General features: G+C 33.8%; 1 protein-coding gene across 3 annotated transcripts in view; it reads left to right on the top strand.

Moving 5' to 3' along the window:
• Positions 1 to 25,424, top strand: part of MAP4K5 (mitogen-activated protein kinase kinase kinase kinase 5) — a 109,055-nt gene extending 83,631 nt beyond the window's left edge. For all 3 annotated transcript variants that reach the window (XM_049113161.1, XM_049113159.1, XM_049113160.1), the window contains exons 19-32: positions 470 to 567; positions 761 to 802; positions 1,665 to 1,749; positions 4,958 to 5,037; positions 5,320 to 5,380; positions 8,676 to 8,790; positions 9,164 to 9,222; positions 11,326 to 11,429; positions 12,038 to 12,215; positions 14,865 to 14,933; positions 17,063 to 17,155; positions 20,019 to 20,089; positions 22,392 to 22,447; positions 23,791 to 25,424. In XM_049113161.1, coding sequence (XP_048969118.1) covers positions 470 to 567; positions 761 to 802; positions 1,665 to 1,749; positions 4,958 to 5,037; positions 5,320 to 5,380; positions 8,676 to 8,790; positions 9,164 to 9,222; positions 11,326 to 11,429; positions 12,038 to 12,215; positions 14,865 to 14,933; positions 17,063 to 17,155; positions 20,019 to 20,089; positions 22,392 to 22,447; positions 23,791 to 23,878 — 1,199 coding nt within the window. In that variant the 3' untranslated portion in view covers positions 23,879 to 25,424. The remainder of the gene's footprint in view (positions 1 to 469; positions 568 to 760; positions 803 to 1,664; positions 1,750 to 4,957; positions 5,038 to 5,319; positions 5,381 to 8,675; positions 8,791 to 9,163; positions 9,223 to 11,325; positions 11,430 to 12,037; positions 12,216 to 14,864; positions 14,934 to 17,062; positions 17,156 to 20,018; positions 20,090 to 22,391; positions 22,448 to 23,790) is intronic.
• Positions 25,425 to 26,571: the final 1,147 nt, after the last annotated feature.

Genomic DNA, 26,571 nt, shown 5'->3' with positions numbered 1-26,571 from the left:
TTTAGCCTTCATTAGGGGATCCAGTGCTGACAGGCATTCCTGATAAACAAGAAGGAATAAACAAGTGACTGAACCATAAAAATCTGGATTGTATAGTCTAGTATAGGAGAAGTGTGGGTTTTTGAAAGATATATACTGGGAGATAGGAATTGAAAAGTAGATTGAAGACCACTTATGAAACACCTTGAATATCAGCATAGCATTCGTATAGCATTTCTTCTTCTCACAATATGGAAAGACATTTCGTGTTTTCATGGATTAAACCACTGATAAAGATGCAAAGATGCAGTGCTACCTCTGTAGAATCTAGAGAAAGACACCAAAGATACTGGGACTCATCTGCCAATAGAGAGTATTTCCCAGTAAAGGATCACTCAAATGGAATTATATTGGGAGAAAGGGAAAATTATTTTTCATGGAAAGTACTTATTTGTATGTTAATTTGGCTCTTAACCATGATTCTTCTTAGGAAATGGTGATGGTATTTCAAAACTGATTAGTGAAAATACAGAAGGATCAGCACAAGCACCACAGTTACCACGGAAAAAGGACAAACGAGATTTCCCAGTAGGTATAACAGGTGTTTGGTGATTAGTTGTAACTATTACCATGTCCATCATATAAGAGGCAATGTCTGTTTTGGTGGGCAGGGGGGCATAGTCTGTTTAATTCAAGAATTTGAATAACTGAATTTCTAAAAGTAGAGGGGTTTTTTAATGCTTAAGAGATCTTATAGCATTAAAAATTATTTTTCCAACAGAAACCAGCCATCAATGGCCTTCCACCCACCCCAAAAGTGCTGGTAAGGAATATTTCTATGTAAACCATTTGCCAATTTTCATCTCTTAGATGCAGCAGATTTTTTATTTGTTGTTAAGTATCTTGAGGTATTGAAAAGAAGGATTCACAAAATACAAAGGCATTAAATGCATTTTAATATACCATGGATCAAATCATGTACCTTAATTTGAGTGCCTTGGTTAAAATTTGGAGAGTTTCACTTTTTGTAAATATGATATGGCAGTTGGGTTCTCAGATTAGCCTTCAAAGGCCAATTTAACGTTAATTTGATATCAATAGTACTGTGTCCTCTTCATAATGTGAGTTCGGTATCTTTCTACCCCTGAAGCCGTTTTTCACATTGAACTATACACAGTGAAAAGGAACAGGGAGGCTTATGTTAATGCTTGTTCTCTGGCTCTTCAAGGTGGTTCAGCCAATCATGAATGGGATGCTCTAAAAATTGTACCTTTTTATTCAGTAAAAGTCTAATATGTGATGTAAATATTAGACTTTTTGTCTATTTACTATTAATGGAATTATACTGCAATTATAATCACTGTGATGTCTCTCAGAAATATCATCCATTGTTTCACATTATTAAATGTTAGTCCTAAAGATAAGTGGTGACTTAGAATTCCTAAAATGTATCACTGACATATGTAGATGTTTTGATAAATTTGACATTTTTGCCCTGAAATAGTGGATTACACACAGAAAGAATAGATTCTTGGTAGAAGGTGTTTAGCGATATTAATATAGGAATTTTCTTTTGTAATGAGACCTTAAACATTTAAATAAGAGTCAGTTTAGCATTTTGTAATAATCTTAGCTATTTTCCAAGACTATATAAGTAAGTCAACATTTCTTTCTTTATAAATAAGATGGGAGCATGTTTTTCCAAAGTTTTTGATGGCTGCCCTTTGAAAATTAATTGTGCAACATCCTGGATACATCCTGATACAAAAGGTAACATTTCTGAACCTTTACACACAATCTCTAATAAAATATTTGTTATGGGGAAGGATCTTTATGGTTGGTGAACTGAGGTTGTTTACTTTAAAACTATGATTTTAGAGATTAAATAGTGCAGGTACCCACAACAACCTAAATAGGTAAACAGAGTTTTTGTTTAAGGTATTAGAATTTAGAGTACACAGGACATTTTCTGATTAAAGGAGACTGAATAGAGATCATAAGTGATTACAACCATGCTTAGGAATTTTCTGTTCTATAAAAAGAACAGAAATATTAGGACAATTGATAATCTCAATCAGTAAAGTCATTAGATTAGATAATATTATCGTTTCAGTGTTAATTTCCTGATTTTGATCATTGTACTATGTTTATGTAAAACTTTTTTTTTTAGGAAATAAAAAATATTTAGGAATAAATGGATATTGTGTTTGTAATTTAAATAGTTCAGAAAACAAAAAAAAGCATATGGAGAGTGAAAAAAGGATAAAGCAAAATTAGTAAATGTTAATATTTGTGGAATCCATGTTTTAGGAGGATATTCAGGAATTCTTTGTACTCCTACAACTTTTCTGTAAATCTGAAATGATAGCAAAATAACAAAATTTATTTTTAAAAATCTATCCTGTATATTTTTAAAGTGAGGAAGCCTAATACATAGAGGTAAAAATTTGGAATCAAATAGATCTGGGTTTGAATTCCTGTTCTTTCATTATCATATAACTTGGGAAAAATACTTAACATCTCTGGTTCTCAGTGTGATCATTTATAAATAAGTACTCTTAATACCTTATTGCAAGGAAGGAAGAAATCTACCTCTCTGAGTGTCTGGCAATTAGCAGATAGCCATAAAGCAGTAAAGAGTGTTCAAGAAATGTTCGTTTCCACTTTAACACCATAATAAAGACAAGTCATATAATTATGTACTTTAAATACTATTGTTGGAAAGTATGACAGATAAAAAAAATTTTAGGATTTTATTTATTTGCAAGAGAGAGAGCACACAAGATGGGGGAGGGCTAGGGATAGAACGAGAAGCATACCCTGCTGAGCAGGGAGCCAGATGGGACACTGATCCCAGAACCCTGGGATCATGACCTGACCCGAAGGCAGACGTTTAACCAACTGAGCCACCCAGGCACCATGAAAAAAATATTTTTATCAGTAAGAAAATGTTTTTTTGAGTGCTTATAACTTTATTTTGATATAATTTCAGACTTACAGAAAAGTTAGAAAATACCACAGTGCAAGGAACTCCTCTATATTCAGAATCTTCAGTTGTTTCTATTATCTACCTGTATGTGCAGTTTTTCTGAATTACTTGAGAGTGCTTCCTTATACTTCATTTTGTGTTTTCTAGAAACAAAAATCATATCCACAATAAAATTGTGAAGATCAGGAAATTTATAATTGATGTAATCCACAGTTCATATGTATGCATTTTTAAAATTGAAGTATAATTGACATCATATTGAAATTATTGTCTCAAGAATACTCTTTATTGTCTCCCTCTTCCTTTTTCCCCAGTCCAACAATATCCAATTCAAGATCCCATGTTTCATTTAGCTACCACTTCTCTTGAATCTCTTCTAGCCTGAAACATTTCCTTACCTTTTCGTTATCTCTCTTGATCTTGACATTTTTGAGGCTATTTATTTTGTAGAATGTCCCTTAATTTGTGTTTGTCTGATGAGTCCATATGCTGAGATCAGGTAATAATGTATTTTTGATGGGAATATGAAAGAAATGTTATTGTGCTCTTCTCAGTGCATCTTATCAGAAGGCACATTCTATCAGCTTGTCCAAATACTAGTTCTTAACATTGACCTCTTGGTTAAGGTAGTGTTCACTAGTTTTCTTCATTGTCAGTTGCTATTTTTCCCATTCTAATTGCTTAGTAATTGCTTAATTTCCTAAGCTAATTAATGAGTAGTATGGAATACACTTAGACTCTGTAAATATCCTCGTGTTCATTAGACTTTTCATCAACTGCCTTTAGCATTTGTGACAGTTCACTGACAATCCATTGAAATCTATAGACAATTTCCCTTCTTTCCCATTTTTTTGTGTACCTGTATTAGTTTGAACTTCTGAATTATTATTTTTATTCTGTGAGATATGATCCACCACTGTTTTTTATTTTAGCACTTAAATTGTCCCAGAATTTTTGAGCAGTGGGAGTTCCTATGTTCTTTTATTTAATACTTATACTTGATCATTTCCTTAGTTTCTGGCACAGCAAGATTTTTAGGCTCATGTTACACTTTCCTTGCCTCAGGTTGGAATCAATTTTTTTCCAAGCAGCTCTGCTTCTGGTTCTTTTTTTTAGTGGAAGGTAGAATTTAGGAACCAAGATCTGGACACTCAGTGTGCTCGTCATTTCTGGTGTGTCATGATTTATAATTTCTATGTAATTTATAGTTTCCTTCTTCCAAGAGTATTTAAGATATCTAGCAAAAATAGGTATAATGAAAAATCTTTCTACATGATAATTATATTGGAAGGAAGAATTACATAAATTAAGATAAAGCCAGAGTGAATGAGGAACAGAGAATATATCTGCTTTAAAAAATGAGATTAAAATTGGAGAAAGGAGGGATGCCTGGGTGGCTGAGCAGTTGAGTGTCTGCCTTTGGCTCAGGGCGTGATCCTGGAGTCCCAGGATCGAGTCCCACATCAGGCTCCCTGCATGGGGCCTGCCACTCCCTCTGCCTATGTCTCTGCCTCTCTCTATGTGTGTGTCTCATGAATAAATAAATAAAATCTTTTTAAAAAATTGGAGAAAGGGGTAATGAATATGGCATGAATTTTAGAGAACAGTTTTTCTTTGGCTGGGTGGGTGGCTGTCTGACTCTTTTTTTTTTATTTTTTTTGTCTGACTCTTAATACCGTTAAAGGGGTGCCTGGGTGGCTCACTCTCTTAAACATCCGACTCTTGATTTTGACTCAGGTCTTGATATCAGGGTCCAGGAGATTGAGGCCCCCTCCCCCTTCAGGCTCCATTCTCAGTGGCGAGTCTGCTGGAGATTCTTTCCCTCTGCCCCTCTTCCCATTCCCGCACTCTTCATCTAAATAAATATTTTTAAAAAAGCATTCAAGTAAAAAAAAATAAATAAATAAAAGCATTCAAGTATAAAGCCATTTTATTGAATTATTTCAGAAAATGATAGTAAATTCTGGTGATTTATTTTAACTATTTTAGATCAGTACATTATTTTTGGAACTGAAGATGGTATTTACACACTGAATCTCAATGAGCTACATGAGGCAACGATGGAACAGGTAATTTAGGAGTTTTAACTCAAGAAATTAGTTTGGGTATATTGAATAAAAAATCTTTTAATTTTAAATCAACTTATATGGGCCTCAGTTTTAATTTTTATGATTTAAATATTTAAGGAGGTGAAATTATACTCTTTACATGTTCATGTTACAAGATTTTTTTCTATAAAGCTTTGGTAATTTACTAAAAGAAAATATTTTTATACTACTTCAGACTTTTGGAATTTGGAAGTTAAAATGTAAGGGAATGAAAATTTTAATTACCTTCTTTTTTCTTTATAGTTATTTCCACGGAAATGTACTTGGCTATATGTTATCAATAATACTTTAATGTCATTATCAGGTATGTATATAACAAAAATAATATGAAAAGTAAGCCATAGACAAGCAGAGAAATGTAATTTTTTTTAATTGAAGTATAGCTGACACAAGAGAAATGTAATTTTAATATGCAGCATTTTAAAATGTTTGTTATTTTGGGTAGTTATAGTAACGTTGAGACTTGCAGATGTTTTCTACCAACTTAGAATGGAAAGAAACTTTGAGAAAGGACCTGTGTTCAGTTAAGGTAGCACTTCCCAAACCTGGCCAGGATCTAAACACCTGAGGAATACCCCAGTGATTGTCACCTGAGGCCATCCCCTTCCACTCAGACTCCTCCCTGTCAACTATCCCATCATCATTTGCCTTCCATTGAGAATTAACAGGTGAAGGGAAAGAATCAGAGGATATAGAAGCTTTCTTTCTCTCTGATCTTGAATCAGCCTCAGTTTTCTTAACTGTAAAATAAGAATGATGGTAACAATACCAGCCTTAGGAGGCTGCCATGAGGATTAAATTTAGAGATGATAGGGAGTGCTTAGTAATCAGTGAAGGCTTACACCAGTGTTTGCCAACAGCATTCAAGGTATCATGGACCAGATGGTATAACCATTTTTTGGACTGATGTTTTAAACTCTTACAAACAAGTGTATTCCAGAGCAGCTTATTATACTTGTGATTTTGTGTTTTTCTTTTTTGGTGGTGTTGGGGGGAGGCGTAGATGGTATTGGGGGCTTTTTTTTTTTTTTTTTTTAATTCTTACCCACCAAAACCTCTTTTCTTAAATTTTGGATTTAAGTGACTACCTGGAGGTTTGCCGCTCATTTTCATTCTGCTAGAGTACAAGAAAGTTGATTAATTGTTTCTCTCTGTCTGTTAATAATCCTAATGCTATCAACTATTAAAATAGCATTCACTCCTCTCTCTACTTAGAATAACTAATTATTTTTCTATTTCTTAAATTTTTTTCAATTCTTTTTTCAGTTCTTCTCTATATATTGTATATATTATGAGTATTATATCCCAGCTCTTATGTACTATGCTGTCAGGCTTTTTGGTATTACTTGTACTTTTTGGCTACTTAGGCTTTAAAGTATCAGTGTTGATATATAGCCTTACTGATAGGCAGAACATTACATTATGAATGGTGGCCTAATTTAAGAAATGTCATTTTTATAATTTTAAGTGTATCTGTATAACTTGAACTCTTCCACTAACCATGCCTTATAGAGATTCTTCAGAAATTTGTATATTTGAGCTGATGACAGTGTTTACAAAGAACACATTATTTGATTGTACATAAATAACTTCTAAAAAGCTGGGGTCCTTGAAAAAGTATTTAACTGCTTTGATTTTAATTATGCTTCCCCCCCCCAGTTTTTTTTACTCTCATTTACCAAAATATTAATATATACTATTATGAAAATAAACTCAATTCTGTTTAATAATTCTGAATTGCATACATATAAAATTACTTTTCTCTGACTCTCTTAACTGTTTTTATCCCTACTCGTTCCTGACCTTTAGATATAAACTTAAAATCCACACAGAATACATTTTATATATTTACAAAATAACTATAGGAAAACGGGAAAGTTAGCCTATAAATTAGTTCTCTCCATATTCTAGTTAAAATTACCCATAAAAATGAATGAAAGTAAATAACAGAGCTCAATAGGAGAAAACATTATCCTGCCGGAGTGTCTGCATTTGTGTGGATGTGCACACATATATGTATATTTGTGTTTAGCTGCCTACCTAGCTAACAGGGGAATGGAGAGAGAAAGGGTGTGGCATGGTATTAAGCAGAATGTTTACATTCTAAGAAAATACAGAGGATTCTGTTGAGGACAGAACTCAAAACTGTATCATAAGACTATATCATATACAGTTGACCCTTGAATAATGGAGAGGTTAAGGTCACTGAGCCCCGGAGCACTTGAAAATCCCTGTATAACTTATGACTCTCCAAAAACTTTTTTTTTTTAAGATTTTATTCATTTATTCATGAGAGACACAGAGAGAAAGGCAGAGACACAGGCAGAGGGAGAAGCAGGCTCCATGCAGGAAGCCCGACATGGGACTCGATCCCCGGTCTCCAGGATCACCCCTGGGCTGAAGGCGACGCTAAACCATTGAGCCACCATTGAGCCACCCGGGCTGCCCTCTCCAAAAACGTTTAAAGATTTTTATTTACTTATTCATGAGCCACCGAGAGAGAGAGAGAGGCAGAAACATAGGCAGAGGGAGAAGCAGGCTCCCTCCAGGGAGCCTGATGTGGGACTAGATCCTCAGCCTGATGTGGGACTAGATCCTAGGACTCCAAGATCATGACCTGAGCCAAAGGCAGACGCTCAGCCACTGAGCCACCCAAGTGTCCCAACTCTCACCAAAAACTTAACTACGAATAGCCTAATGTCGACTGGAAGCCTTACCAATAACATAAACAGTTAACACATATTTTATATGTTACATATATTATATATGCTGTTTTCTTACAATAAAGTAAGCTAGAGAAAAGAAAATGTTATTAAGAAAATCATAAAGAAAATACATTTACTGTACTGTATTTATTTTTGAAAAGGTCCATGTATAACCAGACCCACAGAGTTCAAACTCATGTTCAAGGGTCAACTGTTTATTTATTTATTTGTTTTCTAATAGTAAAATGATAAATACTGTTCTGTATTGTTATAATACCATACCATGTATAATAAGGAGTCAGAAGATGTTTCCCTTATCTCCCTCTTCTTAACATATCTGGGTTTTGATTATATGGAAATTGTAGCCCCATTGTCCTGGTATTATGGCATATAATATTAGTTTGCTTTGCTTTTCTTAGTATTTTAATCTGTTGCAGTAAGAATTCATTCACAATTTTAATCCAAGGTAATTTGATAAATTCTTGATAAATAGGTCTATCCCAGAGAGATAATGTAATAGAGTTTTACAGAATTTCCCATGTTATACTAAAATATTCATATGCATATCATTATAAATCAGTTCCCTGAACAACAGTGTTGAACAGTCTTTCTTTCTGTGCTGGCTTCATTAAGGCTTATAAGTATTCTGCCCAGATCACCTATTAGTTAAAATATATATAATTTGTATATTACGAAATGCAATTATCTACCTAAAACTATTATCTTTCAAAATGTATTAACTGTTTTTTTTTATGTGTTTTGCTATTTTACTTGGCTTTTTGAACATTTCTGGACTCCATATTTTAGAAGGTAATTATGTTTTCTTTTGCTTGAAGATTCTTGTTTTTCCACTGTAAAGGATCCTAATAAAAGTAACATGTTTCTCTTTTACAGGAAAAACCTTTCAGCTCTACTCTCATAATCTTATAGCTTTGTTTGAACAAGCCAAAAAACCAGGATTGGCTGCCCATATTCAAACCCATAGGTTTCCAGACCGTATACTACCAAGGTACAAAATATTTTAGTTCTGTTGGGGGTGAGGGGCATTAGTGTTTATTTTTAAAATAGCCAATTTTCTTTGCCCACTAAAAAACCTGCTTTGTTCTAATTTTGAAAGGTAGTTTACACTAAAGTGTACTTCACATAGAATTCAAAAGATCAGTGTTTCCTTAGATTGGCTGTCCAGGAGAATAACCTTTAGAAGTTTTATAAATACAGATTCCCAGGCCCTCTATCAGTCCTAGAGAATCAGGCAGTTTGGGGGTCAGAGTCTAAGATTGGTTTGGTAAAGCTATTTGACTGGATCTGGTGCAACCAGTTCACAAGTCCCATTGTCTGGGAGTTGCTGCAGTAGAGTACATTTATATTGTCCTGTGTTACAGAAAGTTTGCTTTAACAACAAAGATTCCTGATACTAAAGGCTGCCACAAATGTTGTATAGGTGAGTAAACGCTATTTTTAAAACTGGATAACTAGAACTGAACATTTTTAAAATTCTTTAAGACTAAAGTCATAGTATCAAATAGGAAGGAAGGTAGGCTTTATATCTGTTTTTAATAAGGAGTTAAGGGGCCGTTGAAGCACAAGACTGTGTGGCAGGACAGGGCATAAAAATGTTTGGAGATAATAGCTCTAATGCTTTCCCAGAGTATGGTGTTCCTGGAGTTTTTTAACCATAGTCCCTGAGGCTGTGTCTCGTTAATATCCTAGTTTACCATTTATTACTCACCACTTAACACCTTCAATTATGAAACCATTACTGCTTAGTGCTTTATAGACATTATAGGAGTTTAGCTAACTATGAAGTTAGAAGGAACAATCCACACAAGACCACCCTTACTTCTGACACCAATTGCAAGTTCGGGAAGTTTCCAAAACCACCCTCATGTTAAAAAAAAATTCTCTAGAAGGACTTAGAAGTCACTGGAAGTGGTTATACTCATAGTTACAATTTATTACAGAGAAGGGATAGAAATTAAAATCAGCCAAGAGAAGACGAGCATAGAGCAGAGTCTAGGAATAGTACCAAACATAGTTTCTGTTGTCCTCTCCCTATGGAATAATAGTGTTAATTTTCTGGCAGTGATATGTGACAGTACACATGGAGCATTGCCATTGAGGGAGCATACTCCAACCTCAATACTCAGGAGATTTTATTAGGGCTCCATCACACAGGGATGGTTGTCCACATGATTGATCTCAATATCTAGTCCCTCTGAAGGTCATTTGACACTGCATGACCCAAAGCCCCTATCCTAAATCACATTGTTAGTCTTTTTGGCATGCCTATCCTTCACCTCAAGGATGCCCAGTGTTGCAAGAGCCCTCACCCTAAATCATAGTGTTAGATTATACCACTTATTCAGTGACCCAAGGCCCTAGGCAAACAAAAATACTCCCATCAGACATGACATTCCTGAAGTTTAGAGATTACCTCCCAAAGGGGGAAGAGAGGCCAGACCTCTTTTGGGGTAAGGTTAAATTTTATACTATATAATTATTTTATCTCATTTAACCTTCAAACAACCCCATGATATTTGTTACATTCCTAGTAAGAAACAGAACCTAGGATCAGACCCGGTCCATGACTTCAGATCCTGGGCTCTTAACTTCCTATTTTATTCTGTTTGTTGAAGTAATGAGCTTATTCAATGATCTTCATGCTGCATAGTTCCATAGAATACTTTCTTAGTTATAAATAAATTTCATGAGCATTTTTCTAGGGAGAATCAGGTCCATATCTGTTCTCAGATTCCCAATATCTGCGACTCAAGAAAGGTCTAAAAGCTTACAACCTAAGATACAAACTCATAAATATATTAAGATAGAGCTTATTTGCAAATAACTACTCTTATAGTCAATATACATAGTCGTTGATGAGAGTCAAATTGAGAAGGAAAGACCAATATGAGTTTTTGTAATTTTGAGTAAAGTTACATCTTTAATAAAATGTAAAATAGTTTATTTTCATCTTAAGTAGATAACTATAAACTACTACAACAGAGATGAAATCATAGATTATTTCAGTTGCTTCCTAGACCTTCTGTTTCAGTCAGTTTACTTAAAAGACAGCTCTTTAGATTACATACTAGTTTAGGTGTTTTAGTGACCTAAAATACTGTCACTTGTAGAAGGTTCCTATGTTTAACAACCTGGTCTATTAAAGATGTTTAGAAGTAAATGTATATAATTTAAATTTGAGATAAGGAAAGAGTAATAAAGCCAAAAGAAAAAACATTATCTTTCTTATTCTTATCCTTGTGAATAGAAACAATGATTTTAATTTAGCAGCTAAGTAATTACTTCAAATAGTTTCTTCTTCAATCCATATTTGGGTTCAATGGCAAGCCATATTTCATTGTTTTTTCTATGTATCAGCACTGCCTTTATTTATTTATTTATTTATTTTAGCACTGCCTTTATAAAGTTTGAGTTAGCTCTTAGATGAGCATACCTCAGTTGTTACTTTTAATGAACTAAACTAATTATGTGTTCATATCAAGGTATTCAGGGTTTCAGTTGTGTCTAATTTCTTTCTTTCCAGTCAGAAACCCTTACACAGGACATAAATACCTCTGTGGAGCTTTACAGTCTGGAATTGTTTTACTTCAATGGTATGAGCCAATGCAGAAATTCATGTTGATAAAGGTATATATGACTTTGTTTATAGTTTTCTTTTTTAAAAAACATTAGTGGTATAACTGAAGCTAAAATTATATCACCTTGAGGTGCCTGGGTGGCTCAGTCAGTTGAGTGTCTTGACTCTCGATTTCAGCTCAGGTCATGATCTCAGTGTTGAAATCGAAACCCTCCTCAGGCTCTGCACTGAGCATAGAGCCTGCTTAAGATTCTCTCCCCCTCTCTGCCCCTCCCCCCTCCTCTCCCTCTCTAAAAAAAAATTAAAATAAAATGTTTAAAATTATATGATATCAATGCTACTATCTAGGGTCAGCACATTTATAATTATTTATGGATGTTTACTTAGTTTAGGGTTTTTTTGTATTCTTGTTAAGATTTCCTCTTTAACTTATGTTAATAAGCTTACAGAAGCATCACAGACATAAAGATGAATCTGGCCAATTCTCTAAAACATATTTTTATAGAAAACTCATCCTTATCATGATCATTTTAGGGGTAATCCTTTTTTAGAAGTAGATCAATCAAGGAGGAAATGAAAGCCTATCTGTTGGCTTTATTCAATAGTATGAATGGGGAGATTGTTTCTAAATTATACTTCTGTTGTTTATTTTTTGTAGCACTTTGATTTTCCTTTGCCAAGTCCTTTGAATGTTTTTGAAATGCTGGTAATACCAGAACAGGAATATCCTATGGTCTGTGTAGCTATTAGCAAGGGCACCGAATCAAATCAGGTTGTTCAGTTTGAGACAATCAATTTGAACTCTGCATCTTCATGGTTTACAGAAATTGGTGCAGGTAAGTGTTTTTAACCTTATGTTAAACTATTGATGCTTTTGCCTATAAAAAAAAAAGCAGAATAAGCATGGGCTGGTTCAAAGAGTCAATCAATATAGTTTCCCAAGTGAGTCCAGAGGAACATGTACATATTATTTATGATCTCTATTTGCCTGAGGCAACTGATACAAATTATTTTTTCAAGGAAAATTTTAACGATTCCTGACATATAAAAGTCTTAATTGTTATCAGTTAATTTTTTAACTTACTAAATAATTAAATTTTCTAAGATATTTTTCAAATTTTATCAGCTTCTCAAGCAGATTTACCTTCTTTCCTATCAGCTTTCTCCCCAACACTTCCTACAATCATTAAATTCAAATGCTTTTCAGCTTTTGCTCATTTATAGGCTGAATTACAAGAATTCTTTATACAATCCAGCTACTGAAGTTAATGTAGAACAATACCAGTGTCACTTTGAGAATAAGAATCAATATGAACCAGTGGCATCTTGATAAATGTTTAACAACAGGTACTTGAGGTGCAAAGAAGCCTGGTTTGTAGTGTTTTTCAGTTTGTGGGGCGTAAATATTCCCATCAAGAGAATATTTCAAACTACCAACCTGATGTCATGTGGCTCACAAAATTCCTGAAAATTTAACAACCGAGTACAAGCCCAGTTCCAGCATGCACTGGACTATCTATGATTGCTCTCTTTATGGACCAAGTCATGATTTACATTAAAAGATTGTATTCTGTACCCTCCCACCTCTATCTACACTCCACCTTTCTTCTGAATTTATTGTTTAAATGGTTTTAGTTGGGTTATAAGCACCACTTCCTGTATAGCTAACAGAAAGGTGTGAATGACGTTTATTATCATGAAATATAAGCAGCCCAAACAGAAACATGTTTCTATTATGTAGTTACTGCTAAAAAGAAGAGTTACAGATCAGTTTATTTAAAAACCAAGATAATTTTTGGCAGACAGCCCCAACTTTTTTTTTTTTCTGATTAGTATATAATGGTAGTATGGAGCAAGTCATTTCATACAGTGATCTGTGTTGGCAACCACTTTCTTTTGTATGATCTATGAAGAGATTTCATTGCTCAGGGTAGACATTTAGTTAGTCCTCCTGTGAATTTGGGGGTGGGGGCTTTGAGGTGTTTTGTTGTTGTTGTTGCTTTGTTTTTAAATGCCTAAGGGTACTATTCTATTCAGTTTTAACATTAAGGCAGACCCAAAATTACTTTCTGAGGAGAGCCAGGACTCTGCTTAAGGGTAATCATTCAAATCACCCTCCTGCAGAAGTTGTACTATTAGCATTAGCCTTCTCTATCTTTGCAAATGATGTTAATGTACCTCCCATCTGTGTTCATTATTGAGGTCAGGCCTTGAATTGGCAACATTGTAACAGTTCAAATGAACTCCTAAGACTCTTTCAGTCTCAGTGTGATTTATTATTGCTCTATCTTTATTTCCAAGGATGATATTTAACATATTATCAGCACTCAATATTTGTTGAATGTATATAGATGTATATAGATCTACTGAGGGAAACTATATTTTAGAGTGTTGCCCAAGGGACCAACGGTTTATCGGTTCTGTAGATCTAAATGCTTCCCTTGGTATGAGCTTTTTGGAAGGTCCACAAACACCCAAAGTAATATATAAAACTTTGTGTTTATGTTCAAATGTGCAGTTTTTAAGGGAGAGGATCCATGGGCTTCCCAAAGAGATGTCATTAAAAATGGTTGCTCTAAATTATCTAAAATCTTTTCTTCAATTCAGCTAGACCATTCAGGCAAACTGAGTGCCTAAAATGAATTGTTTTCCCAAAATGTTTTACAAAAATGTCATCACATCTGTTAGCAGAGCAGCCCTGTGAATATCAGTGAAGTTATGAAAGTTGCTTCCTGCAAAGATGCTATTGACAATATTGTTGATTATGTTAACTCTGTTTTCTTAATAAAGGAAGTCCCACTTAGGGACACCTGGGTGGCTCAGCGGTTGAACGTCTGCCTTCAACTCAGAGCGTGATCTTGGAGTTCTGGGATCGAACCCCACATTGGGCTCCTGCAGGGAGCCTGCTTCTCCCTCTGCCTATGTCTCTGCCTCTCTGGGTCTCTCATGAATAAATAAATTTTTTTTTTTTTTTTTAAAAAAGGAAGTCCCACTTACACATACAACCCCAACACCAGGAAAGTTTCTCTCTGATCATAGTTTCATTATTCTTTTTGCTTTTTCTTAATTTCTATTTTTATCTCAGATGTTGATCTGGCTTCCATCCTCCCATTGGCTACTATAAAATACACAGCAAAATCTAGTCACTGTATAGCATGCATTTAGTTTCTTTCCCATATTTACCCTTGGCTTCATTTTAAGTTTGTAACTCACCGTTCTATAACTACCTGAGGTATCCATTAAATGCAAAGTGGAGTTTTTCTCAAGCTCACTTAGCAATGCTTAGGACTTAGGTTTGTTCTAAGTTGACCTACATACAGTTTTTGAAAGGTAACATAATTACAAAATAAAACTTCTGTGCTAATTTTAAAGACTAGTTTTAAATTACAGAAAAAAAATCAGAATTTGTGTTTCTTTTTTAAGCTCTGGTTTTTAAAGCATATAGAAGTTACAGAATGCTAACCTTGTTTTTTTCCCCTTCCAAGGCAGCCAACAGTTAGATTCCATCCACGTAACACAGTTGGAGAGAGATACCGTTTTAGTGTGTTTAGATAGTAAGTACTATTTTAAAGTTTATTCTGAGTATACTACTTGATATAATAGATCTTTTCAAAAAAAAATAATAGATCTTTTCGTGGAATTCTATTAAAATATTCAAGATTTTCACTTTTTCACCTTAAAAGTGGCTTTTTTTTTTATTGATGAAAAACCTAAATTGGCTACAGATACAGTAGTTAATTGATCTGTTTGTTAATACTATTCTCTGACTTTTTCTTTATCTTGTTTGACCTACTTGGAAACATATTAGGAGTTTGCCATAATCCTGGGGTAACATTTTGTATAAAACTATTCTGTACAAAACTATTCTGAGAGTTTTTTCCCTACTTCATTCTAATTAATGGAAAAAATAGAAGATTATACTAGTATGGTCACTTTGTCATATAACATGAACTTTTGGAGTCCTGTAAAAGTGAGAATCTAATGTACAGACAGATTTGATACCTTTACCTGCTAGTCATGTTTCTTTTGATGCAGGGAGATAGATTATTGTATTGTTTTAAGTATATATTATACTATAAGCAGTGGAGAAGCAGAAAAAACTTCAACAACAGGAATCATTTCAATTTTCAAACAAAGAAGTCTGATTCTTAAAACCCGCCTTATTTTTATGCAGTAAATCATATAAAGTGAAATTCATCCAGACCTACAATTATACTTGAAACTTGTCAATTATTGCTACATTTGATCCAGTCCAATATTTTTTAAATTACTGAACTTGCCCATAGGTGATCAGGGTAATTTTTAAAATTGTTCAACTGATGAATTTGCCTGTATTTTTGTTCAAATTTCTGTTCTCTGAAAAGTTCTCTGGTGGCCGTGCCTTATAGGGTCATAAAGATCATCTAATATTATAGACAAGAAAACTAAAACTCAGTTTCATTCACCCATCATCCTTTAAGTACTTTTGTTTCTTTGAATACTGGTAAGGTTGGAGTATTATTCTGTTACCTTTAAGTGAATTTGATAAATTCTTTTTTATCCAAACAAGTAGGAAGTTCAGTACTGATTAAGCAAATAATCAGAGTTTAATATTAATAATGTTGAACCTTTAATGTTGAAATCCCTAAAAACCTTCTGAGTCATCTAAGGAAATAAATCGCACTTAGTTTTCATTTTGTTGATTTATGTATTTTATCAAAAAATATTAAAAACCTTTGATTAGGTAGGTTCTCCATTTCTTATTTTTCAAAGTAAATGGAAAGGTGACTTTCTTGAATTTTTTAAGGTTTTTTTAAAGAAGCAGAATGAGACTTTAAAAATGAGTTGTCAACTATACAGTATATATCAGTTTTAGTAAGCAGCAGTGGAGATAGGCCTATAATCATAAATCATGGTAGACAGATAAGAAAGTAATACAGAGGGATCCCTGGGTGGCGCAGCGGTTTAGCGCCTGCCTTTGGCCCAGGGCGCGATCCTGGAGACCCGGGATCGAATCCCACATCGGGCTCCTGGTGCATGGAGCCTGCTTCTCCCTCTGCCTATGTCTCTGCCTCTCTCTCTCTCTGTGACTATCATAAATAAAAATAAAAAAAAAATAAAATAAATAAAAAGAAAGTAATACAGAGAGAAGGTATTTTCCTAGTCAGAGCTAAAGATAGTTAAATTAAAAACAAATAGATGAAAAATAGATTTGTGTGTACCCACCATCCCAGAAGAAATTATGACCCTTGAGAAGTACTGTTTGTTGCCCCTGTGTACCTCTGTATGATATTATTCATATACTAAAGTTATGAGTTACTACAAATATTATTTATCATATGTTATATAATTTGTAAGGGAATAAATCAACTTTGATTGCTAAGTACTTGCTACTAAGGTCGCCACTTTGAAACTCATGCTTTTCAAAAATGAGAATGTATATGTTCAGTATATCCTAAAGAGAAAGAAAAAGGAAAGGAAAAAATAGCAGTAGAATTGCCATTTACTAACTTTTATATTTTATAACACAGTTTTATACATACTAATGACTGTTTTTCAGTGGCCATACTTGAATCATGATAAATAGTTGAACTTTATTAAGAATATTTGCTCTGTATCCATATAAAATCCACATATCAAGTTACATTAAGTTTTACATTAAGATTTGCATTTCCCATTTTGACTTGCTTTTTCTTTTTTTAAGAATTTGTAAAAATTGTAAATCTACAAGGAAAACTAAAATCAAGTAAGAAACTGGCCTCTGAGCTAAGTTTTGATTTTCGCATTGAATCTGTAGGTAAGTCTGCTTTTTAAAAAAAATTTAATTGACATACAATATCCTATTTGTGGTATATGTCATAGTAATTTGATATTTTTATATACTGTAAAGTGATCCCCAGAATAAGTCTAGTTACCATCTGTCACCATACAAAGTTACTACAGTGATGTTGACTATTCCCCGTATTATACATTATATCCTTGTGACTTATTTCCTTTATAGCTGGAAGTATCTCTTAATCCCCTTCACCTATTTTGCCTAAGCCTCTTTTTTTTAATAATGTGTATTTAGAATACTTGATTTTTTTGTTCATTCCATACTTAGGGTTGTCTAAACCACCACTGTCTCGTAGAAGTTTTAGTGATATAGAAATGTTCTATGTGCTCTTAAATCTAGTTGTCATTAACCACACCTGTTAAGTACTTGAAACATGGCTAGTGCTACATTTTAATTTTTTACTTTTAATATAATTTTAGTGTTAATAGCTACATGTGACTAGTTGCTATATCATATTGGACAGCACAGGTCTAGACCTTAATAAATCTTCTGTTGTTTTCTGGGTATTTAAAACTTGAAATCATTTTAAAAATTTCTGTTCATTGTTCCCTTTGCTGCATGAAGTGAATTATGTACTTCTCCCAGTTTTTTTTTCCAAATCATGAAGGTATTTGTGTGATGTGATTAATGGTATTAGATATGCTATAATCCTTTGCCATGAAAAGTTCTGGTTGGTGTGTGTTGTGTTGATGGTTATTGCTTCTCGGTCCATTTATATTTATAAATAACTATTTTTCCATAGGAGTTGGAAATTAAGATGCCATTTCATTTGCTTCCTTGTCAATGAGTATTTTACTCTGTGCAAGACTCATTGGTTTTGTGATAAAAATTACTATATTCTATTATTGTTTACATTCTCACTGGTTATGTCAGTAAATATTTTCCCCGGGGATGATAGAACTTATGAAAAAAACACCATAGTTGGAAACATTTTACAACAATTTATGATATGACTGTACTACTATAAGTGAAAAATAGTTAAAACCAAGTTGACAGTTTTTATTTGGACCATAAAAAATACATGTATTTTATAATTAAATGTATATTCTTTTAAAAAGGTATTTCTCATCATTTAGAAAGTTTCTGTTTTATCTATTAAATATTTTAATGGTTTCTCAACTGAAATTTTGCCCTATCACAGTGTACATTCATCCTTCTATGTAAACATTTTGCATAAAAGTAATTTGCTTGCAATTGGAAAATCTAATTTATTGAAGCAGGAAACCTGAACATTCTACAGATGATAGGACAAAAGGGATTTTGAAATTAGTTTCTTTTTTTACTCCTTTATGTGCTGGATGTTGCATATACCAGTTTCTAAGATATAATATTTTCAATAGGAATTCTGACATATAGGTCTTTAGTTCCTTTTCATTTTAACTGAAATATACTGGTACCTAAACTTTTTCATGGGTGCCTCATTTTTTTTTAGGGAATTTTAATTGTTAGACAAAAGTTTGTTCCTCTTAAGCTACCATCTCTCCTTGCTACTGAACTTTGAAATAATCACAAGGATCTTCCTGGGTTAAAAAGAGTCCCTTTAAATTACTTTAAAAAAAATAAAAGTAAAGTAAAAAAAAAAGACCAGTAACTAGGTCTTTTATTTGTCACAGTTAGTGAAACATGTGATTTGTTACTGTAAAATACTTTTATTTTTATTGAGCTAACTTATATTCCCCAAACATTCTTACATTAACTTTTTATAGAGTCCATATTCTAGTAAGAAACAAAATGCTTCAGTCACTTTCAGCGTAGAGCATATGGCTTACTCTCCAAAAATCAGATGGGTTCTCTCCGTCGTTCTCTCCTCCCTCCCTCACTGTCTGCACTTTAATGACTACAGTATCTGACCAGGAAGGGCCTAGAAACCCTACTCTCTTCCCTCACAATTGTGGGGCCTGCCTACTCTGTTTCTGAACCTCTAAGTTACCCATAATGGTGCCTCAGTGGGTCTAGGCCTATCGCTTGAAACCAAGCAGAACATAGAGATGGACAAGGCACAGCAGGAACAGGTTTCCTTCCAAGACCTTCAGGCCACACCAGGGGAGCATGGGAGATGGGTAGGGAGCAGGAGGGGTTGTAGCATGTCTTGTGGTGGCCACACTTTGAGGTCATGGTTACTTCTGAATCCAAAGTCATTGGGAAGGTGGGCAAGCTTAACTGTGAACCACCATGGGAGCAGTGGGGCCTGCAAGTCCAGGGCAAAGTCCCAGGGGGCTCCAGAGGCCTGAAGAGATGGGGGAGGGGGAGCCCACAGGGCTGAAGCCTGCAGCAGTGAGTATTATAACTGAAAGTCCCTCTGATAAGAATTGGTTCACAGATCTTAAGTATTCAGTGTGTGGTTAGATTTTGGATTGTAAGATAATTTAGGTTTTAAAATAAATTTTCTGGTAGGGAAATATAAATAAAAGACACTTCCTTAATAGCTACTCGTAAATATATGACAATATTTAAATAACCATGTTTTTGATCCAAAAAACCAATTATGTATGTTTTATTTATTTTATTTACCTAAGACAAAAGATAGTATATTAAAGAGAAGTTAATATGTTGATATCCAGCTCAGCAGAAGTTAGTCCCTGTTTAAATGAATGCCTGTTATATATATCTTTGAAAACTTGCATGACCCTGCCTCAATAAATTATTTGAGCTTAGGCATGGCTTAGCCACAAAAATGTTGGGAACTGATGGTCTAGACAGTGGAATTTTGCACCAAGCACTTGGAGAGCTTTACATTAGTATTTATTAAAAACAGTGAAGGAAAATGTATAAAGAATTACTCTGTGCTTTATTTTAGTTTCTGTTCTCTCTAATCTTTTTTTAGTATGCCTTCAAGATAGTGTTTTGGCTTTCTGGAAACATGGAATGCAGGGTAAAAGCTTCAAATCAGATGAGGTAAGGCTTCTCACATTACCTCCCATGATTCCCACAAAAGATTTTAAATGCTGAAACATTCAATTTATGCATTTTCTTTCTGAACCCACATTACTTTGTTTAGTGCCTTTAGTGCTATGAACTGATAGAGCAAAATTGCCAGTATTTTCCCTTCAGATAATGTTTTGTATTCATTGTATGATTCTCAATGACCACAAGGAATTGTCAAACATGAGTTTGCACAATTTCAGTTCTCTAATTTGTAAATGTGGTTGCCAAGGTTACTAAGCTTTTCTAAATTTAATAAGCCTTTTCCATAACCTGTAAGTGTATACTTTTTTTAGTATTTAAAATTCTAAATGAATATATATTAGATCACAGGATTAAGGAAAATCTAAAAAAATTAACTCATTTAGTAAATAATTATTGAGTACCAACAACATGCAAGATACTTTTTTTATAGCACTATAAAGCATAATGAAGTATAATTATAAATAATATCAAATCTTTAGCATATCTATGTTCTAGGCACTTTACAAATATTAGCTTACTTGAAGTTAATAATCCAGTAGGATTAGGTACTATTATATTCCCATTTCTTACAGGTACAGAGTGGTTAAGTATCTTGGCCAGAGTTAAATGGCTAGTTAAATGGCAGAGTCTGGATGAAGGGTCTTCAAAAATCACTTCTAGCTGAGATAATCAGGCTACATTTCACGCAGGAGAGGGACTTGGAATCCCACCTTGATCAGATACATCCTAATAGTTAAGATGATACTAACGTAGACATTTCCTATTCATGTAAATACCTGTGTAATTCTTTTATACCATCATCTCATACATTTGTGGACTTATTTTAAGGCTTATTCAAGTTTTCTATTTGAATTATCTTTAGTTTTTTCCATGCTCTTATTTTATATGTGACTGATTATTTATACCTCTTATATGAATATTGAATTAGAATGCTTCCAAGAGAAAATGATATAAATCAGCTGTCTTTGGATATGTCAGTTTATCTAGTTACTCATGTCACTAAATGTCACCAGGTCCCTGCATTAATATAACCTATAGTCCTACTTACTGCCATAAAATTAATTGTCCTTAGATCCTATTTTCAGCATGTCATTCCTGTGATTAGAAATCTATAGAAAATACTTGTTGTTCACTACCTCACATGCAAATTCTGTTTCCTGTTTTTAACTAATCTTGCTTACCTCTTTCTTTCTGTGTTCTCATCTTTTATTTTTTGGCCTAGCTGTGATATTCATAAAGTAATACTCAACCATTCAACCATAATGATTGGAACATTTCTCAACTTAGTACTCTGAAAGTCAGCTCCATGTAGTAAAGCACATAATTAATTTCCTACTTCAAATTTATCTGTCTTCTCAGCTAGACTGCAAATTCATTGAAAACAGGCTATTTTCATACTTATTTTATAGACACACTGCTGTAGTTTGGATTCCTCCAAAAGTTGACCCAATGACAAAGAATCAAGTGCAGGCAGTTCATTGGGAGTAGATCCCAGAAAACAAGTAATGGAGTGAGGAACATAAGATAGAGAGGGACAAAAAACCAGTAAAGAGCATATTAATAAACAGGTTCCTACGGTGGGCACCAGGGCTTAACCCTAAAGGGACCACTGAGGAAGGAGATAGAGCACACTTCAAAGTAGACTCATTTGATGGTGGGGAGGCTGGTGCAATTATACACCAACTGATGTGTCTTTTGATTAAGCATTATTCCCAGGGGTATAAATTCCCCACACTGTGGAATAGTACCTGCGCATGAGTTTATGTACCTTCTATAGCTTTGGAGAAAACAGCCGAGGAACAACACAGTTACACTGATGTAAGACCCTGGCACGTGGGAGTGCCCAGCACAGCTTTGTGGAATTCAGGTGGGCTCTGGAGTGTTACCTAAAGCATCTGCACTGATGCAAAGGGAAGAGTAGGGGCTCTACAGTTTAGCAAGACTCTATTCAAATCCTGGGTCTACCAGTGATAGAATCTTAAGCAAGTTATTCAACTTCTCTGAGCTTTAGTGTTATTCAGTAATATGGGAATTATATATCACAAAGAGTTCTTCTAAGGAAAGTACTTGACCCATACCAGATGTTCCATAAATGTTGATTTATTTCTTCTAGTAGGGCATTCAAAAAAATCTTACCAAAATTCATTTCATTTCAGGAATTGAGCCTATCAAAAATTATCCTTGTGTTTAATAATTGCTCTGTCTAAATGTTTTTTTTTTTTTTTTGTCTAAATGGTTTTTAAATTATGATTGGGGACAAAGGTATGACTACAAGTATTTTCTTTCATAGGTTACCCAGGAGATCTCAGATGAAACAAGAGTGTTCCGCTTATTGGGATCAGACAGGTAAGAGTTTGGTTGTTTTAATTTCATTACCAAAGGAGTGCAGTAGTTGTGTTCTTAATTATATTATCGCCCTGTAACTGTTTCAAACAAAATTCTTAGAAGGCTCAGAAACTTAAAGAAATCTCCGTGTAGTCTTTTCACCAGCATGAGGATCATGACTCTAGAGATCTAGTCAACCAAAACAAAATGTGTTAATACAAGTGTTTATATCCCTAGTACCATGACATATTTCAAGTCTCTTCTTTTTCATCATTTGTTTCTAGTTTGTTACCTTCTATTAACTATCACTACATAAACCCAAAATAATATGCACCTCCTGACATTTGCTTTTATATAAGAAAACCTTTGACTCCATTTCTGAAGTCTAAATTAGGAATTTTGTGATCTCTGTGATCAAAGACACAGAGACAAATTTGAAAGACAAATTCCTAAACTGTGCCATCTTAGGAAAAAAATTTGCTAGCCTTTGTTCTCCAAAGTCTGTATTGTCTACCTCTACAACTAATAAAATACACCCCTCTTCCTATTTTCCCATCAAAAGTTGTTACTGCAGCAGAATTATAGTAAGCATCAGTTGTGAGGCAAGGACAGAGAACCTCTGGTCTTCAGTTCAGGCTGGTCACAGAATCAGTGTTTGGATGGGTATCTCTTAGAGTCCTGTTTTATTCTCTAAGCTCTTATTTCACCCTCTTCTTGCTAGCGTATATCATTGATATACCTTGAACAGCACAGGTTTGAACTGCAGAGGTCCACTTAAATGCAGATTTTTTTTTCAATAAATACCGTACAGTACTGTAAATGTATGTATTTTCTCTTATGATTTTCTTAACTTTTTTCTCCAACTTTACTGTAAGAGTACAGTATATAAGTGCATAAAACATACAAAATATGTGTTAATCAACTGTCGATGTTATCTGTAAGGCTTCCAGTCAACAATGGGCTACTAATAGTTAAATCTGGGGGGAGGCAAAAGTTAGACATGGATTTTCAACTCTGGGGGGTGGGGAGGTCAGCACCCCTAACCCTCATGATCTAGAGCCAGTTGTATTCTAAAGCTTTCTTTATACCATTTGTTGGCATATATAAGTAAACTTTGGTTTTAGTTGGAGTAGATAATGAGACTATCCTGAAATGTTTTCAGTATTGTATATTCATAAATTCATCAGTTCTTATTGTTTTGTTTTTAAGCTATAAAGTGGAAAGCTAAATTTGACAGTGCACTTGTGATCTTTATGAGAATATGAACAATGATACTCTTTCCTGGTTTGATATTAGTATTTGAATGAAGCATACAATCTCTGTTTTTACCCTTAAACAAGCCTTTTGTTTCTATTTAATTGCAGGGTTGTCGTTTTGGAAAGTAGGCCAACAGAAAATCCTACTGCACACAGCAATCTTTACATCTTGGCTGGACATGAAAATAGTTACTAAACAACAAAAACTGATCTCAAATACAGGAAAATGACTATACTCCATTGAAAGCAAAAACATCTTAAGTTCAGTACAAACTACACTATGATTTACTTTAACTTTTATGAGTTATATCTCAAATGATCTGTACTTTAAGGTAGATTCAGTATTTTCTGTAGCTGGAAACAGCTATTCTATCTCTTGCCACTGTGTGGTGGTTATATCAAGTTTGCTTAATAAAAGCTATGAGACAAATAGTCCTCTAGTTCCAGGAAACACAGTCTTTTAAAAAAATAATGTTTGTAACAAGGATGCCATGATATTTTTAGATAACTCATGATTATCTTCAGAGAGATAAATTTAGTGACAGTTTTCTTATTTTATACCATGTTTTATTCCTTCTTAATGAACATAATTTGATAAAGAAATTATCAGATAAGCCTTTCACTTTTACATTGGCCATTCTGTATGTTTTTGTAAAATAGAATATTTAATCCTTATTTATTAATCTCTTGCTGGAGTGGTGTAATGTATGTAACTTTTAGCAGAGGAAGGTTTCAGAGCAGCTTAAATTTTTTTATAATGTATAAAAATTTTGTTTACGTTTTAAGAGTAGTACTTTAAGAGGTTAGAGGCAGTATGTCTGGGTTCAGGACATACATGCAGTTTTGCTTAACACAAATATTTTATAATACAGTATCATCCAGAATTGCCTTAAAAGGGAGTTTTGTGTTTTCAATTATAATAGTTGTAGGGGATCATACAGAAGATATTGATAATGGTTGGAAATATTGTTAGGGGGTATGTATGTCTAGATATGACTACCATGTGTATGTATTTTTGACAAGCAGTATAATATACCTGTGATTTTTTTTTTACATTAGGGATCATGCATAATAAATTAATATTCACATATATTATCATCCCTAATGTAGGGAGGGATGTATTTAACTGCCCGTGATATGTATTTTACTTCTACTATACCAGAGGGGAAACTGTAAAGCAGCTACATGTGTAATCTTGGTTTTTTTCACATATGTAGGTATTTGTTTTGAGTAGGTTTAAGAAAAAAATCTTTAAATGAAATTGAATTCCTGATGAAATAGTATAAATAAGTATTATAAAAACCAGTATTCTAAAAATAAAAAAGGATAGGGCCATTTTTTATTTTGCTTCTCTTTTGCTATTGTTAGTATTCAAAATTAAAACATCACATTGGTACCTGTTGTCTTAATGTATTTACTGAGAACAGTTAGCATGGAGATGATGAACAAGGAGTTAGCAATAACAAAGTATAAATTCTTTTCAGCAGTTACTTGAGAGGAAAACAATGTAACGATCTCATTCAGTCTTTAGCAATTCTGTAAAATAGGTAGTATTATCATCTCTATTTTGCAGATGAGGAAATAAGGTTTTAGCCAGGTTAAGAGATTTACCCCGTTCACACAGCAAGTTGGTGGTTGAGCCAGACCATGAGTCTTGTGACTCTGTTCTTTTCACTATGCAATATGCAAACAATAAAATGTTATGCAAATAAAATATAAAGTAAATTTTCTGTAAAAATGCACATTTGATATGATTTCAGTAAGTGTGTGCTTGTTTACTTTGGGCATGGTAAAGGGGGCCTCTGAACTGAAAGACACGAGATGGCAGGGGACCATACTCAAAATTAAATATTTACATACTAGATACAAAGACCAAGGTCCTCCTTCTCTCCAGGAATCCTGGCAGCCAGACTTTTCCATCGCAACAATATTCGAAGTCTTCTCTGTGCAGTCTAGCCAGTTCAAGTGACATGAAAATCATAGTTAATGTGCCCACCACTCCATGCATCCAGAGCTCATAGTTAGTCTTGTGGTCCTGTGCTATTAATAATGATAAAACAACCAAGACTTCTAAAATATCTGAGGAAAACCTGTCACATACAAGGAAGAAACAGTTTGGGGGGATAAAAGCTCTTAGAGGCAATAGACTATCCAGGACAATGTCAAAGAAAAAAATATATTCTGGAAGATGGTGCAACTATGAACCAAGGGTAGGATACGAAAAAAGGAGCTTACAAAAAATAAAAAGCTCTTAGAAAATAGTATGATAGCACAGCTGGATAAATGAATAGAAGGTTTAGAATATAAAGCTGAAGAAGTTTCTGTGATGAGCACTGGGTGTTATATACAAGTGATGAATCATTAAATTCTACTCCTGAAACCAGTATTACACTGTGTTAACTAACTAGAATTTCAATAAAAACTTGAAACATTAAAAAGTTGAAGAAGTTTCTCAGAAAATAAAAGGAAATGGAAACATTAAGAAGATTAATAACGCAGGAGGCCCATTATCCAGTCTCTCCAAAAAGAAACAACAAAGAAAAAACAGTGGAGTATTTCAAGAAATTTTTCCGGTACTAAAGAACTTCAGATTCTAGATTGAAAAGATACAGTAGATTTTAAAAACCTATACCAAAGCACATCATTGTAAAGTTTCAGAGACACTGGGGTCAAAGGGAATATTTGCTGTTTCCAAAGAAAAAGTTCAAGTTATATACCAAGGAATAAGAATCAGGATCAAATTTCAACAGAAGCTGTGCCTTCAGAATTCAGAAAGAAATTTCCAACCTAAAATTCTGGATCTGAATAAACTATTAATCAAACCTAATGGTTAAAAATGAAGATATTTTTAGTGGTACAAGCTCTAAAAGAAACTTTACCTCATATAGC

This window comes from Canis lupus, chromosome 8 (assembly GCF_003254725.2).
Source record: "Canis lupus dingo isolate Sandy chromosome 8, ASM325472v2, whole genome shotgun sequence".
Classification (NCBI taxonomy): Eukaryota; Metazoa; Chordata; class Mammalia; order Carnivora; family Canidae; genus Canis; species Canis lupus.
This window is presented reverse-complemented; position numbering and strand designations above follow the sequence as displayed.